This window comes from Zonotrichia albicollis, chromosome 14 (assembly GCF_047830755.1).
Source record: "Zonotrichia albicollis isolate bZonAlb1 chromosome 14, bZonAlb1.hap1, whole genome shotgun sequence".
NCBI lineage: Eukaryota > Metazoa > Chordata > Aves > Passeriformes > Passerellidae > Zonotrichia > Zonotrichia albicollis.
In genome coordinates, this window is record NC_133832.1 from 4,813,372 (window position 1) to 4,828,000 (window position 14,629).

The 14,629-nt window shown below is 52.7% G+C and overlaps 1 protein-coding gene across 6 annotated transcripts in view; it reads left to right on the top strand.

Annotated features, from left to right (window-relative positions):
- The window catches only part of LOC102075343 (gamma-aminobutyric acid receptor subunit alpha-3), a 117,289-nt gene that overhangs the window by 38,866 nt on the left and 63,794 nt on the right, over positions 1–14,629 (top strand). For 2 of the 6 annotated variants that reach the window (XM_074551600.1, XM_074551597.1), the window contains one exon: positions 14,190–14,317. In XM_074551600.1, the coding sequence (XP_074407701.1) occupies positions 14,229–14,317 (89 nt within the window). In that variant the 5' untranslated portion in view covers positions 14,190–14,228. Of the gene's footprint in view, positions 1–4,694; positions 5,013–5,050; positions 5,200–5,263; positions 5,449–6,470; positions 6,504–14,189; positions 14,318–14,629 lie in introns of those variants that run through there. The other 4 variants (XM_074551595.1, XM_074551601.1, XM_074551599.1 and 1 more) reach the window with 4 other exon arrangements.

A 14,629-nucleotide genomic window follows, 5' to 3' on the forward strand; every position in this document is an offset into this window, starting at 1 on the left:
TTTAGGTGAGCCACTGGATGGCTGTGCCTTAAGCCCATCACCTTCCCACCAGTACAGCCTGCAGTGCCCCAGCTGCTTCTGAAAATGATCATTTTTCTCTTTTACTTTGCCAGGCTGCTTCTTCAGTTACCTGAACTTCTGGTGGCAGGAGCCACCTTCGTATTTGTCTTGTCAGGATTTAGTCCCAGCATTATCAGGTGCGTGGAATTTATGGATGAAGTGACAATCTGCATAACACGTGGGATGCAAAGCAAAAGCTCTCTCCATTTTCTGAGGTTTAGAGGGGGAGTTACAGCAGCAAGAACAGGTTTTGCTGTGTGTTTGAGAGGCTGAAAGGAGCATGTCCTGTACCCCCTTGCCATGAGGAAAAAGCGTGTGAGAAAAGTCTGTTTTTGTGGGGACCAGTGGATTGTGGTCACCTGCTTTGAGCTGTGCTGGGTAAAACAGCTCTTGGGACAGCACAGCATTTTAGGTGGCTTTTGTCCCCTCAGGGCAGGCTTTGACGGCTTCACCATGGACATGGAGGGGCAGCACTGCCTTCCCAAGGGGAAGGACACAATGCCTTCCTCCCTCAGCCCAGTGCCATGGTGGGGGACTCTGCTCCTGCCCAAAGGAGAGCTCCAGCTCCGTGCTGGTTGGTACGGGTGGCTCCAAGCTACCAGCTTTTGGATGCTGCCTCTTTGGATGGATGTTAGGCTTAGCTTGAGGGGTGAGACCGCGGTGGTGCCACAGATGGCAGAGAGCAGCCCCAGCCGGGAGGCTGGCACAGCCCGTGACCCCGGGGAGGAGGGAGGGCGGCTGATTTATGGCAGGAGGAACCGGGGGTCTCTCCGAGTGGAGCCGGAGGCGAGTTGCCATGGAGATGGGCTAATAAAGCACCGCGGCAGCCGGCTCTGACGCTGCTCCGGCTGCAAAGAGCGGGCGGGCGGGGAGAAGGGGCAGCTGCCACGTGGGGATGGAGAGAGAAAAGGTGACACCAGGAGAGTGGGACAGGAGTTTGGTCTGTAAGGCTGTCGAGGGTAGAAGGGAGAAAAGAGCCCTCCTCTCCTTCCTCTCCCTGCTTCCCTTCTCTTTGGGAAGCAGGACATCATCATGGTGCTCCTCGGCGGTGAGGGACCAGCAGCTTCCAGGGAAAGGCAGAGTGTCTTTGTTCTGTGCTGGCTGCCGTCCCTGCAGCAGGAGAGGGCTCCAAAGTGGAAGGCAGCTTGCAGGGACCCCCTCACACAGGACTGGCACAAAGGACTCTGCTGTGCCCAGCACTGGGTCCTGTTTTCTCCACGTGCCAGAGAGAACAGGACATTTGTAACTGCGCTGCCCTCCCTGTGCCGAGCATCTTTGGTCCTTGGAGGGCTCTGTGCCTCCCAGTGGCCCTGGGAGAGGTGTTACTGGGACTTGTCCCTCCCAGCACACTGCCCTTTCAGCCTGGACAAGGTCAGCTGTGCCCTGGCTCAGCCCTTCCCTGGATGCTGATTTGGGTGGAGGGTGGGAGGAATGGGGATGGCCTGGACTTGTCCCCAAGAGCTGTGTGTCCTGGAGGTTTGCTGCACATCCCTAAGCCCCTGCTCCAGCCTGCACCTGCAGGATGGACCCTCCTGCTTGGCTGCTGAAGGGCTCAAATCTGCAATTCCATTCTGTTCAAGGGCATTGCAGCATGGACCTAAAAGCAAGCAGACTTTTATTCTGGCTTGTTGAGCAGGTTGATGGGAGGGAAAGTCTTTGTTAATTATTAGCAAAGTATTCCCAGGCTGCTGTACTTCCATTTTGAGAGATTACTCTTCAATAATGTGGTGACAGCCACATTTTAACCTTGACCACCATAAGAAAGGTTTTGCATCAAAGCCATGAGCTCCTGGACTGTGCCAGAGTTCAGGGAGGTGTTCCAGCAGGTAAAGGCAGACAGGGAGGTTAGATAGTTTAAAAAAGAAATTAAAAGCTTTATGATGGAGAGATGCATTAAAAGATAATTGCTTACAGGTTTCACAAGATGTTTTTACCTCTCTTAAATTGATGAATGTATCCACAGAGACTGATACTCTTAATGGAGGGTTACCTTTACTTCTGAATAGAGCAGAGATCAAAGCAATTACAACTAGATATTGATAACACTACCCATACCCCCCAGAGAAAAGGTTGTCTAAAATTGGACTTCTTAAGCTACCTAATGCCTGCTTCCCTGGCCAAAGCCTCTTTCTTCCATCCTGACAGCATCCCCTGTTGTCCAAACCCCTCCTGTGCTACTGCTGGATAGCCCTTATGTCTTTAATTCCATCATCATGCACTGTCCAGATGGTGGGAGCACTCTCTTCTCTTATGGGTCAGTTGGTTTTCAGCACTGGCTGGGATAAAGGAAGATTTCCAAGCCTCCCTTGATGTCTCTGCAGGGCTAACAGGTGGGGTGAGCAAATCAGGAGGGGCATGAGATTTTGGGAGCTCTGGCACAGCCTCTCTGCTCCAGGAGGGCTTTGACTGGTGGATATTTTGATTAATGGCTTGGCAGCTGGAAGCAGACCTTGCTGTGGTGCACAGGTGCCTGCTCTGCCAAGGACTTGCATGAGCTGATTATGGTGTGGATCAGCACATCTGGAGGGGCAGAAAGGGTTACAGAATGTACATCCAAGACCTCCTAATTTGGGAGCTGTTCCTTTCTTAGGTGCTGCATCTCCTGCTCTGCTCTCAGCAGCTCAGTGTTCATGTGGTGCTCTCGTTTCTGTCTGACTCCAATTAGTCTCTTCCCCACCTTTGTGAGAACCTGTGCTATGGCTACAAGGGGAGGGATTCAACTGGATTTTTAGGTGCTTGGAAAAGGCCATGCACCTAATCTTGGGCCATGCACCCAAGATTCACTCAGGCTGCTGGCAGTGTCAGAGACCTCTGAGTGGGGAGGCAGAGTTTGGTGAAGGCATCTCAGGGCAGAGTACGAGATGTTGCTCCTGGGGAACTGGGTGTGACTGTTGCTTGTGGAAGAAGAGGACTCAGGAGAAGCATGGTTTTCATTGCCTCGGACTGTTGTTAAATGTGTAAATCTTGGAATGTTCTTCAATACGAGCCATTTAAAATCCTGAGTCACTTCTGTCTCCGGATATGCCTGTCTCACTGATTCTGTTTCATGCCTCTTCTCAAATCCAAGGCAGCTCGTGCCAGCAGCTGAATCAGTTTGGAAAAGAGGAAGAGCAAGTGTGAGGACGATTTCTGCTCTCAGCCTCAGGGTTATCAATGTCCTTGAGCAGGCCATGTCCCCTGTCTGGGCATGGCCATCCTGGTGTATTTTCCATTGGAACACCTCTCATGGGGAAGATGGTGGGCCAGACCCTTGGGGCTCTTCGCTAAGAGAATAGCTGTGCCTTGGGACTCCCTCTGGGCTCTTCCCCATTCCCTTGCCAACACTCTTTTGTTCACAAGCATATAAATGAGGAACAGAAGACGTGGCTTGGAGGAAACGTGGATGCAAGCAGGAATTCCGTGGGAAGAACTATGGCCAAATTGTGTTGCTTCCAGGGCTCTTCCTTTGCTGGCCATGCCCTGAGTAGGACACTGGATTAGCTGCTGGTGTCCTGAAATCTCTTCCAGTTCAAGTTTTCCTATGATCCTACGATTTGTCCTAGTTTTGGAGACCGGCAAAAAGCTCCTCTGCCAGCGTGCACACACAGCTGTCTTCTTGAGTGATGCTTTATGTTATGGCAGGAGGAGTTCAATGCAGAAACAGACTTTTTTTTTTAAATGGCAACAGCCCTGCACCATGTACTGGGTGCTGTCATTCATGTGTGAACAGCCTGAGGACAATTAAAATGTTGGCTGTCCACATGAGATCTCTCAACTTAGGTCTCTGCTGCTCAGGCAAAATATTTTTAAGAGGACAGAAAATAACAACTTGAAGGTCTTGCTGCTACTGCAAAATTGTCCTGTGAGTATTTAATCTCCATTGTCTGGAGTTGGATGTGATGTTGAGGGCTGGAGAAACTTATCTTGATTAGGGTTTGTGGTGGTTCAGAGTTCCTGTAAGTGAGCCAAGCGTTGCAGTAACACTAAAGATGCTCTGGTCTGAAATATGGCAGATTTGATTGTGAGGGCAGTGAACAGTTTCTGTTCGAGATGTTGGTCTTCAGATCTTGTGAGCTCCTCAGGTCTTGCCTGGGGACCCTGCCCAGCAGAGGAAAGCAGAACTCTACCTGCTGCCTACAGATACATCTGGATACATGGATTAGTAAACACCATCCTCAATCCACAGGGAGATGAAATCTGGCTTTGAAAGAGAGATGAGGTTCTCTTCCTACTGTCCAGGAATATGATGATAAATACTCCTATCTCACCAAAGTCAGGATGGCTGTGTGTTCTGCAGGGATGAGGTAGAACCGTGATTGCCCCTTTCTCCTGGAAGCAAGAACTGGGTCATTTTCTAATACCTCAATGCAGAGAACTGACAGTTAAATTGGATTTAATCACTCATGCCTTGAGGGCCCTTGTCCTGAAGTATGTTTCCGTGTTATTTTAAGTGTTCAGAACCAAGAGTATTTTCCAGAGGAGCTCTGGGGTGGTCAGCAGTGGTGCTCCATGGCCACCCCACAGCCCGGTGCTGAGGGCAGGTTCTGTACCTCGAGTCAGCTGCGGCTGAGCCTTGCGGTGCGTGCAGAGCAGGGAGAGCTCTGCAGGGACAATATATTTTGAGAGTGCCTCACTGTCAGCTTTTGCCTTCCCAGCTTCGCTGCCGTGTGCCTCTGCAAAACCTCCCTGAGCCCAGCCGGCTGTGGCCAGCCCTTCCTCCGGGCTCCCTGCATTTCCACACCGCTTCTGCCCTTGCCTTCGCTGCCTGCTCCTCGCTGCATTTTACCTCCTCTCCCCTTCCCCGCGTTTTCCCCCTCTGCCCATCGTTTTATTGCGATATAACCTCGGAAATCGCAACTTGTGGGCCAAACTTCCCTGCCCCGGCGGGAGACCCGGCCAGGCCCGGCAGCTTGGGGTGCTGCCCACCTCCCGGCAGGAGCACCAGCGCCTCGAGGAGCTGCCCCCTTCAACAGGTAGGGAGCAGCCAACCCTGCTCTGCTCATCCTCCTGCGCCGAGAGGATGGCGGTGCTCTGAGGCCGGGGCTGGGCGGAGGAGCCCGGAGCATCCATCGCTCGGCGAGGTGGCCCCGAAGCGGGGCAAGAGCCAGCGACCCATCCCCGCTGCCTGCGCTGCGGGGCGGGCGGCTCGGCACAAAGCGGGTGGGTAAACCCTCCTCCGGGGCGCGGGGAGGAGGAGGAGGAGGAGGAGGAAGGCGGGGGGATGCTGCTCCCCTCCCTCTCTCCCTCCCTCGCTGTCTGCTGGCTGGCCGCGGCCGGAGCAGCGCGCAGGCGGCACGGGCAGCCCCGGCCGGGCGGCACGGCGGGCTGGGCGCGGAGCCCTGCGCAGCGCTGCGGAGCCGGGCGGGCTCCCGCCGCCCCCCGAGCCCCCCGCCGGGGCAGCCGGCGCCGGTGAGTGCGAGCGGGCGGGCGGCGGGCGCGTCCCCGCTCCCCCGGGGCTCCCCGAGCATCCCCGGAGCGGCGGGCGCGGGGGGGCAGCGCGGGGATGGGATGGGATGGGGCTGCCTGTAATTATGTGGGTGAATTAGCGTTGGCTGTGGTGGCCCCCGGTATTGTCTGGGGGTCGCGGACAATAGGCGGAGCGAGGAGGGAAGGGGGGGCTCGGCGGGTGGCTCGGAGCATCCCTGCTCCCGCGGCAGGTCCCGCGCGTGTCGGTCCGGAGCGGAGCCGTGCCCGGTGCTCCCCGCCGGGTATCCAACCTGCACGGCTGGCACTGCCGGCTGGAGAACGGGGAGAGCGGCTGCGGGAAGAAAAGCCGGGAGGAGGACGATGCTGAGCCCCCCTGGCTGGAGCCGGACGGGGGATGCAGGGGAAGGGAGAAAGGTGAAGTAAAGCAAAGTCAAATTTCCCCCTGAATCCTGCAGCCAGGCCTAATGGGCACAGATGCTGTGTTGGGCTGGGGAGGGAAAGGAGTTTTGGGGGCTGCAGTTTCTGAGGCTGGGGAGAGGGAAAAAGAGCTCTAGGTCTTTTCTCCTTCTCCCAGAGTTACTAGGACTGAGATATGGATCATTAAAAAGGAATAGCCTAATGCAATTAAGTGGCAGACAGTCCCCACTGCAACACTTAGCCATTGTTCCTCACTCTGCCTTCTGCCAGAATGGTTCTCGCCTGGACAAGAGAAGTACAATTGAACAAATAGTTCATTTCCCTGGCCAATTGCATCTGTAGTGTCTCCCTCGAATCTGCTGCTGAGTGGCTGCAAATGCAGCAGCGTCCCCAGACAAAAACAGAGAACCAGGACCCTCTGGTGAGATTCCTGCTGCCGTGGGCTGGCAAGAGCAGCTCCCAGTGGCTGCTCACCCGAGTTGTTCTGATGGCAACAGCAGAGCAGGTTTGCTCCCTCACCTCTCCCTCCCCTTAGTGCCCTTCTGGTGAGCGCAGAGAAGAAAACAGCAGGTGCTGAGGCAGGACCAGCCCACAACTAGAAGATGCTACTTGTGGTTCAGGCAAGTCTTGTCCTTTCTGTAGTCCGCCTCAACTTTTTCCTTGCCCTGGAGGATGCGGGATTTTGGGGGGTTTTGGGGTGATGCTGTTTAGGTGGAGTTTGGCCAGGTTGCCCTTCAGCCTGTGCCCCGCAGTGCACAGAGGCAGGAGTGCTGGAGCCTGACCCTGCTGCTCCTTTCTGAGAGAGCAGCTGGAGGGATTGCAGCTGCACCTGGGCCCTCGGCATACGCTGCCCTGGAGGCTGCTGTGTCCTTCCCCTGGAATCTGCTCCTGGTTTTCAGCCTCAGCCAGCCCGGCGTGTGGGGAGGCACAGATGCATTGTCTGCACTGCTGCGAGACACCCTCGGCTCAGGGCACTGCTGCTTCTCCTCGCTTTGGAGCTCCTTATCACAAGTCTGCATCATGGAGCTTTTCCCCTTCTGTTCTTTCTCCTTTCTTCTCCTTTTGTCAGTAGACTGCCACCTGTCCCACTTCACTCTCAGCTTCTCCTTTGCCTTTTCCTGCTTAATGTGTTCTTTCACCTCAGTTGTTTTTTTTTTTGTCTAAGTAGACCATGTCCTCTTCAGCCTGCTTCTCTCCACACTGGAGACAGAGCCCAGCCCCTCATCTCAATCCGAGTATTCCTGCCAACTGTTTACAAAAAGTAGCACAATACCCAGGCTGAACACTGACATAATTACATACCCAGCCAGAGAGTGTAGTAAATAATCCAGCTTTTCAGGCTTTTGCCCAGTGGTGAGTCTTTTGCCATCTCCTCTGCCCATGGGCTAAATGTATTGTACTTGGCTTGCATTCACTCCCATTCTGGAAGCACGGAGGCAGCGCAGCCGTGTGTGGCACAGAGTGGATGTACAGGGATGCCTTGCACCATACACACTCCCTGTGTGTCTCTGGCTGTTCCTGGCTCTGACAGTCCTGCTGGGCTCCTGCCAGGGCAGGGAGGCTGCTGAGGAGTGGGGATTGTTCCCCCAGCCAGGGGAAGATGGCTCTGGGGTGAAGGTCAAAAGTGCCAGTGAAAAACAGCAGGGCTTGGTGAGCAGTGTTTGCACTGCTGGCCAGTTTTCCAGAGGTTGGTGTGTACATGGAATTGCAGATACACAGAGCTGTGAATTCTGTCAGCACGGTTGTATTTCCAGTTGTGATTGTGAGCCCGGGTCTGTCTGCAGTTGCTTTGATTGTGAGTCAGTCTGTCTGCAGTTGCAGTAGCTGTGAATCAGTGTCTGCCTGTAATTATGTGGGTGAATCAGTGTTGGCTTGTTACACTATGAGTGCAAACGGTTTCCCATAGCAGTTGTGGGTGTGAATCACTCTACAGTCCCTCTGGATGTGTTTTTGAGTAGAGAGATGCAATACTTGGATTAATTTTGTTTTGATGAGGAAAAACTGTCAAGCGGCTTCTCATTTTGGAAAATTAAAGCTGGGTTGGGAGTTGGGCACAGACCTTATTCCTTCGTTACCAGCAGAACAACTTACAGAAGAAATCCACTTTAAGGCTTGCTCCCAAGATTTACATGTTGATCTAAACCTTTAATTTCTTTGCCTGGTGCTTCTGCTTCCAAGTGTCTTCTTCTGCTGGCATCCCTTGCAGAGCTGCAGACAACACATTTGATAACCATCACATGTGCCTTGTACCTTCTGTGTGTGACAGATTCACAGGAAGGTTGTTTATGGCTCCTCCAGTGCCTGTGTGTTTGCAGGGACGAGCCAGTGTGTGCCTCTTGGGTAGGTGAGCACAAACATTTCCATGCTCAGGAGTCGAGGGCTGTGTGGTTCCTCTGCCACGCACCCCTTGTTGAGAGCCAGGGCTGTTTCTCCACGTAGGTGGCAAACAGCAGGTTGGATTCAGGTGGATGGAGGTGCTGCTGCCTGTTTCTTGGTCTCTGATTTCTCTAAAATGCTGTAGCAGCTCCTGGCCTTCAGCAGCCTCTGCACAGCACCAGACAGTGCTGAACTAGAGGCAAGCTTGAGACATCCAGGCAACCTCAGGTGATGGGAGCAGAGCACTTGGCTGGATCCAGGCTCCCAAAGGCAGCCTGGCCCTGGGCTGGCTGCTGCAGGTGGAGCTGGCAGGGCTGGGCTGCTGAACGGGGTGTCTGTGCCTGTGCTGTGCAGCACACACGGGCGTCCCAGCCAGCTCATTTCAGAACAAAGGGATGCAAACAACCTGGCATGCCAGACAGGGGTCTTGTGAAACACCACAGCGCCTTACTCAGCCCTTCCTGGGCTTCCAGATGAACTGTGTCTTCTCATTGCTGCCCCTGCCCTCGAATGTAAAGATGTTTTTGTTCCAAGGGACCCTCCTTTTCAGCTGGAGTGATTGAGAACTGAAGGAAGCCCTCCCCACACAGGGCAGTGTGTGCCTTGCCTGTGTTTATTGCTGCTGCACTGAGCACTTGCTGGCTGCTGTCTCTGCGGAGAGAGCTTGGAGCCTTGCTCAAAGAGGCTTTAAAGAGGCACAGCAGTGGCCACCAGAAGCCTGGTGTGCTCACAGAGGGTCAGGGACAGCTGGACAGAGCCCAGCCTGTGCAGGCTGGATGATTCTGCAGTCCTTGAGGGGTGTTGAAGAACCTCTCCTGCTGCCCAGGACCTGTTTTGGAGAGTCTCCAGTGCCATGAGGAAGGGCTTTAATGAGCTTCTTGTGCTGTGCAAGTGCTCCTAAATTTGGGGGTAAATATGCAGGTGCTGTGAGGTCACCTAGAGCGCTGTGCTTGGCTGTGCTGCTGTGCAGGTGGGCAGATGGTGCTTGACACCACCGGGGTGTGGATCACCCTCTTCTTCCTGCACAGAAGTGCTTTGATCTGAGCTTTTGGGCTGAGGCTGCCTCTTCTTCCCAGTGTGATTTCCAGCTGGCTCCCAGCATCAGCTCCTCAGTGCACAGCCCTCCCTGAGATACCTGTTTTGACAAAAGATGTGCAGCTGCTGCGGGTCCTGAGGGCTCAATGGGAGCTGTCAGTGCTCTCACCCCTCCAGCTGATGCCACTGGTGTCCATGCATGGCACGTGGGGATGCTGATCTAACAACACCACAGGTGGACAGCATCTCTGGGTGCAGTGCTGGGGCAAATTTTTCCTTTGGGCTGGTTTCTGAATGCTGTCTGCATGGTGAGACTATTGCTGAGTGAATCAGATGGTTCCCTGGCTGTGCATCTTCCCAGGAGGCAGTAATTTTGGTGAGATGCCCATGTGACTCTCAGACGTGCCCAGGTGGGTTTATGGGCCTCTTCTGCCTGCATTGCTTTTCTGGTGCTTGCAGTATCCCCCTCTCTGGCCATTCTCTCAGGGTTTTTGCAATTTTATTGTTCAGTCTCCACCTCCAGAGTTCTGTGTCTCTCCCTTGTCAGCAGTAAGCTTGTGCTAATCACTCTTTCCTAGGAAGGCACTTCAGAATGTTTAATGGTTTCTAGAATAAGGATTTCTGGGAAGATCAGGCTCAGTGTGCCAAGTCAGGAGATACCCAATGTTGGCACAGCTACTATGATACCTTTCCACTTTGGAAGTTTCCAGCACTTTTTTTAGTTCCCAGACCCACTTCAGTGGGAGCAGGGGCTGGATCATGTTGCTGTCATGAGGGAAGGAAGGAAGGGAGCTTTTCCAACTCCTTGTTCACAGCACATACAACGGGAAGACTGCATTTCCCTGGAGTGTTGTTGTGCTGTGATGCTCTGGAGATTGGACAGATTGTCTTGGAGAGGAGTGGGAATGTTTGTGAAGCCCTTAGGTGTGTGCTCATAGACACCTGCCAAATTCCCTGTGTTGGGAACTTCAAGTATTGCTGGATTCCAGCTGCAGGGTGTCAGCAGAGCTCTTAGGAAATCTGCATTGGATTCAGCTGTGGAGGTTACCAGCAACTGCACAATTAGTGCTGAGTGCATTTGCTAACTGTGCCATTAAGGAGTGAGCAGTGGACAGATGGAGGGAGGAAGAAGTGCAGAGCTGCTCTGAACACACACCATCCCTCCAGACTCCATCTTGCACAGACACAGAGCGGAGCCAGGAGCTCTGGGGAAGATGTTCTTTAAACTCATATGGAAGAGGGAGTCAGTCTAAAGAGTTGTACCACTCTTCTCTGAGCTTGAAAATGTTGGTATTCTGCACTTTTTTCTTCATGGACAGTGTGCAGTTTTCCCTTCAGCAAGTCCTAGTAAGAGATCCGGGTTTTTTTCCTTCTTTGAGGCTGTTAACAGGCAATTAACATTCCCAAACCCTCGCTGGGTTCCGTGCAGTTAAATGCACGTTGCCTGCATCCTCCCTCCCCTTCCCGAGGATCAGGGATCCCTGCAGGTATTCTGATCAAGGCGTTGGCTGATTCAGAGCTTTCCTGAGTGGGAAGTGACAGCTGAATAGCCCAGCATAGCACGGGGACAGCCCCAGCACGGCTGGAGGAGCTCCAGGGCTGCTTTTCCTGAGGCATTCTTGTGGGTGTGGGTGTTCCCATCCCTTCCCTGGGCACAGAGGGACCCCTGTGCCTGCTCTGCCATCAGCACCCTCTCCAAAAGCTACTCTTGTGTGCTAAAACCTGAGGAGCTCAGTTACTGGGCTGTTGAAACCTCGAGAGTTGTTTTACAAACTGATTTTATTAGGGAGGCTGTGTGGCCAGTAGCTGTTGGGTTCCTAAAGCATTTGCACCAGCTGGGTTCTTGTGTGTGGCTGGGCTTGCAGGAGCCCCAGGAAAGGGGAGAAGTGATGCTGAGAGCTGCTGTGCCATGGGAACCACATTAGGGTCTGGCTATGGGGCCTTTGGGTGATCCCTGAACTGTCTGATTGCTGAAATCTCCTCCTCTGCAAATCCTCTTTGTATTCCCTTACACTTTCCTGCTTGGCAGCAAGGTGATGAGCAGGGCTGGCTCTGCTTCTCAATCCATCTCCAAGTGTGAAGTAGCCACAGAACGAGGAGAACACCCTGCAGGCTCTTCTGTCCAGCTTCCCAAGTAAAACACAGAGCATGGACCAAAGGGAAGTGGTAGGAAGCAGTGCCAGGCTGTTCTCCATGCTGGACTGTCCTCCCTGAGTGCAGCCACAGCAAAGCCCCATTTTGGGGACATTCTCAGTGTGAACAAACTGAGATGTGACTGACAAAATGTCTGCTTGGGCAGGTAGTGAAAACAGATTTTGCTCCAGTGCAGGTATGTAGAGCTGGTTCTGATGTTTCAGATGAGACTTAAGCACAAATTTGATTTAATTCGAGCACCTCTGTTGTCCTTGGTTAGCACCTTCCTCATCAGAACTATCCAGAGTATAAAATGAACCTTCATCTCTGTATAATAGTGAAGGAAAACTCTAAGAACAAGGTTTGGGGAAAATGCAGTTGTTAAAAGTTTCTTGACACAGACAGGGCACACCCACATGGAAGGTGTTCTGGATTTTGTCACTGTTCCTGACCCTCCAAATTACCTTGTTCCTCCATTTTCTAGTACTTTCTAGTTTTTTTTTTATCTTCACTTTTTCCACTTTTGGTGCATTATCTGCTCCACCCATGGTTTCACCTAATCTGATAAAGATGGTCCCAAATGTTCTACAGGGGCCTCAACAGTTCCTGCAGAGGCAGGAGGCACCTGCTGCAAATCTAAAGTGTCCTCATTTGTGTGGGGATCCCTGGTCAGAGTCTGCTGGCTGTGCAAATTCTGCCCAAACAAAGCATTTTTCAAAATCAGCAGTTGAATAGGAAAATGTTGATTTCAGTGAAAACTTTCAGTGGTGTTTTGGAGATGGGAGAAGATAGACAGCAACGGTTCTTTTATTTTTTTATAATTTTTTTTTGCTTTTGGCTAGTATTTGAAATTGCCTTAGGAAAAAAAAATCAATTAAATACTATTGTATAATATGCAAGTTGAAATGAAATGAAAGGGAAAAGTTGAAAGGAAATCTGTTGAGAAGCTGCTTATTGAAGAAGTTCTGAATTTGCCTTGTAAGAAAAATCAACATTTTATCTGTCCTTGTTGTGATTTGGAACGAAGTCTCCCAGAAACATTGGAATTTCCCACAGAACAGATGTTCAGCCAGTTAATTTGTGCTTCATCATCAAATACTTGAATTTCCAAGACTGTGTGTGTCCCTTCTCAGCTGGAAAGTGGGGAGAGCCAGAGGAGGCCTCCCAAATGAGAGCTTTTCTCACCAGAGCCATGGGTGTGTCCATGCCAGAGGATGAGCTTCCCTAGGGGGCATTCAGGTGGAATCCTGATTAATAAAGCCTGAGCACACTATGCCTAAATTAATCCATGCATTCATTTCTGCAAGGATTTTATGTGGCTGATGGGGAGGAGGGTAAAGGTAACTAGGGCCAAATGCTGGGTTGGTTGGTTGGTTTTTTTTCCCCTTGTGCCTGCTGTTAGTGAGTGTCTTGCCAGAGCAAAGCTGAGGTGGGTGGTAAGGATTGGTGGTGTCTGGCTCTTAACCTCCTGCCTGCCTGGCAGCTCTGTGCTCCTAGAGCAAAAACAAGGATCAGGCACAGCCTCCAGGGAGACTGCAGGGCCCCAGTGCTGTGGGGAGACCAGCTAAATGCAGAAATGTGATCACACACACCAGCCAGCCTGGCCTTGGTGCCTCTTCTCCAGGTGCACACTGAGGACATTTGTGCTCTCCAGGTGTTTCCATGCTGCTGGGCTGAGCCCTCTGCACAGGATTTCTGCTGGGAGCCATCCTCTCCCACATCCCTGTGCAGAATCCCCTGCTCCTTGGCAGCACCCAGTGAGTTCCCCTGCCCCTTCAAGCTGGGCCAGAATTGCCATCCAGCTGCTGGGCTTTGGCAGTGCAGCCAGCACCTCCTTCAGTGCTGGAGGGAGCTGCCTGGGGCTCTGCAGCGTGGAGTGGAGAAACCCGAGGTCACATTTTGCTGGCACCAGCACCTTGCCCTGGTTTCTGCCTGCTGAGATTGACTGGAGCCTTCACTGCTGGCTCTGGGGGCTCAGAGTGGGGCTGGCTGAACCCCCTGGGTGCCAGACAGGAGCGTTGTGAGGGGGAGATGTCACGACAAGCTCTATTTATCCAGGCTGTTGCTTGGCAGTGCTGCTCCAAGGTGCATCAACATAATGAGATACATAAAAGGAGAAGGCAGTTAAATGTGCAATAACATCACAATAAAAGTAAAACTGAGCATTAATGAAAACTCTGAGCACACTAAGTGTGGTATCGCCGAGCGCTCCCACCACCTTGGGCCTCGGTGGTCAAACTTAATAATAATTCCTGGCAGTGTCATTACCAGAATTAAATGAGGGTTTAACTGTCTAGAAAAAGATGCTGGGGGAAAAAAATGGGTCTTGAGACTTCCCAAGTGCTTCTGCTGTGTGGATGTCACCGGGGTGGCAGAGGTAGCAGGTGAGCTGGCACTGCTGCAAGGGCAGCTTGTGGTTGAGCCTGCAGGGTGAGGTGGAGGGAGAGCCAGTGTGGTTGCTTTGGGCAGTGAGCTTTTCACTTGCTGCTGAAGCACTGGGGAGCTGCAGGGTCTGCTGTGAGGATGGGATGAGGGTTTAATGTCTGTACCTGCTTGGCCCTGCCATGATGCAGCTTGCCCAGGGCCAGCACTGCTCCTGCCCACGATGCTGCCTTTGGTTCCTGAGGGTTTCCTGAGATCTCAAATGCAGGACCCCAGAAACACTGGCAGCTGTCCAGCATGAAAAACTGAACTGTTTGCTTTTCCCTCGTAACTGAAATCTGTTTTATCTCCTGTCAATGCCCTCTGTCCCTCCCTGGCAGGTTTGGAGGCTCGTTTTGCAGTGGCTGCACGCTGCCACCATGGCACCAAGACTCCCGGGAATGGGACCCTTCTGCCTCCTCAGCCTTGGAGTCCTGCTCCTGCTCCTGGCTCTCCCTGCTGATGCTGGGTAAGGTGGTGAGTGCTGAGCTGTTGGCCAAGGCTGCTGTCCTCTTACTGAACTTAAACATCTCGGGGTCAGGATGTGTATGAAGCAGTCCAGGGTGAAGCACTAAAGGGTCTCTGCTGTGTTTGACCCTCCTCCCCATGTCCCCATCCCCATGCCTTCTCCCCAGGGGCTGTTCAGTCCCTAACATGGCTGACACTGGCATTATTTGAGGTGCTCTCACTGAGATCAGTTGTCAGCAATTTTTTGCAACAAAACCTATTTTCAGATTTGGCCTCTTCACAATTCATTCTGGGCAAGGACTCTGCTTGCCTG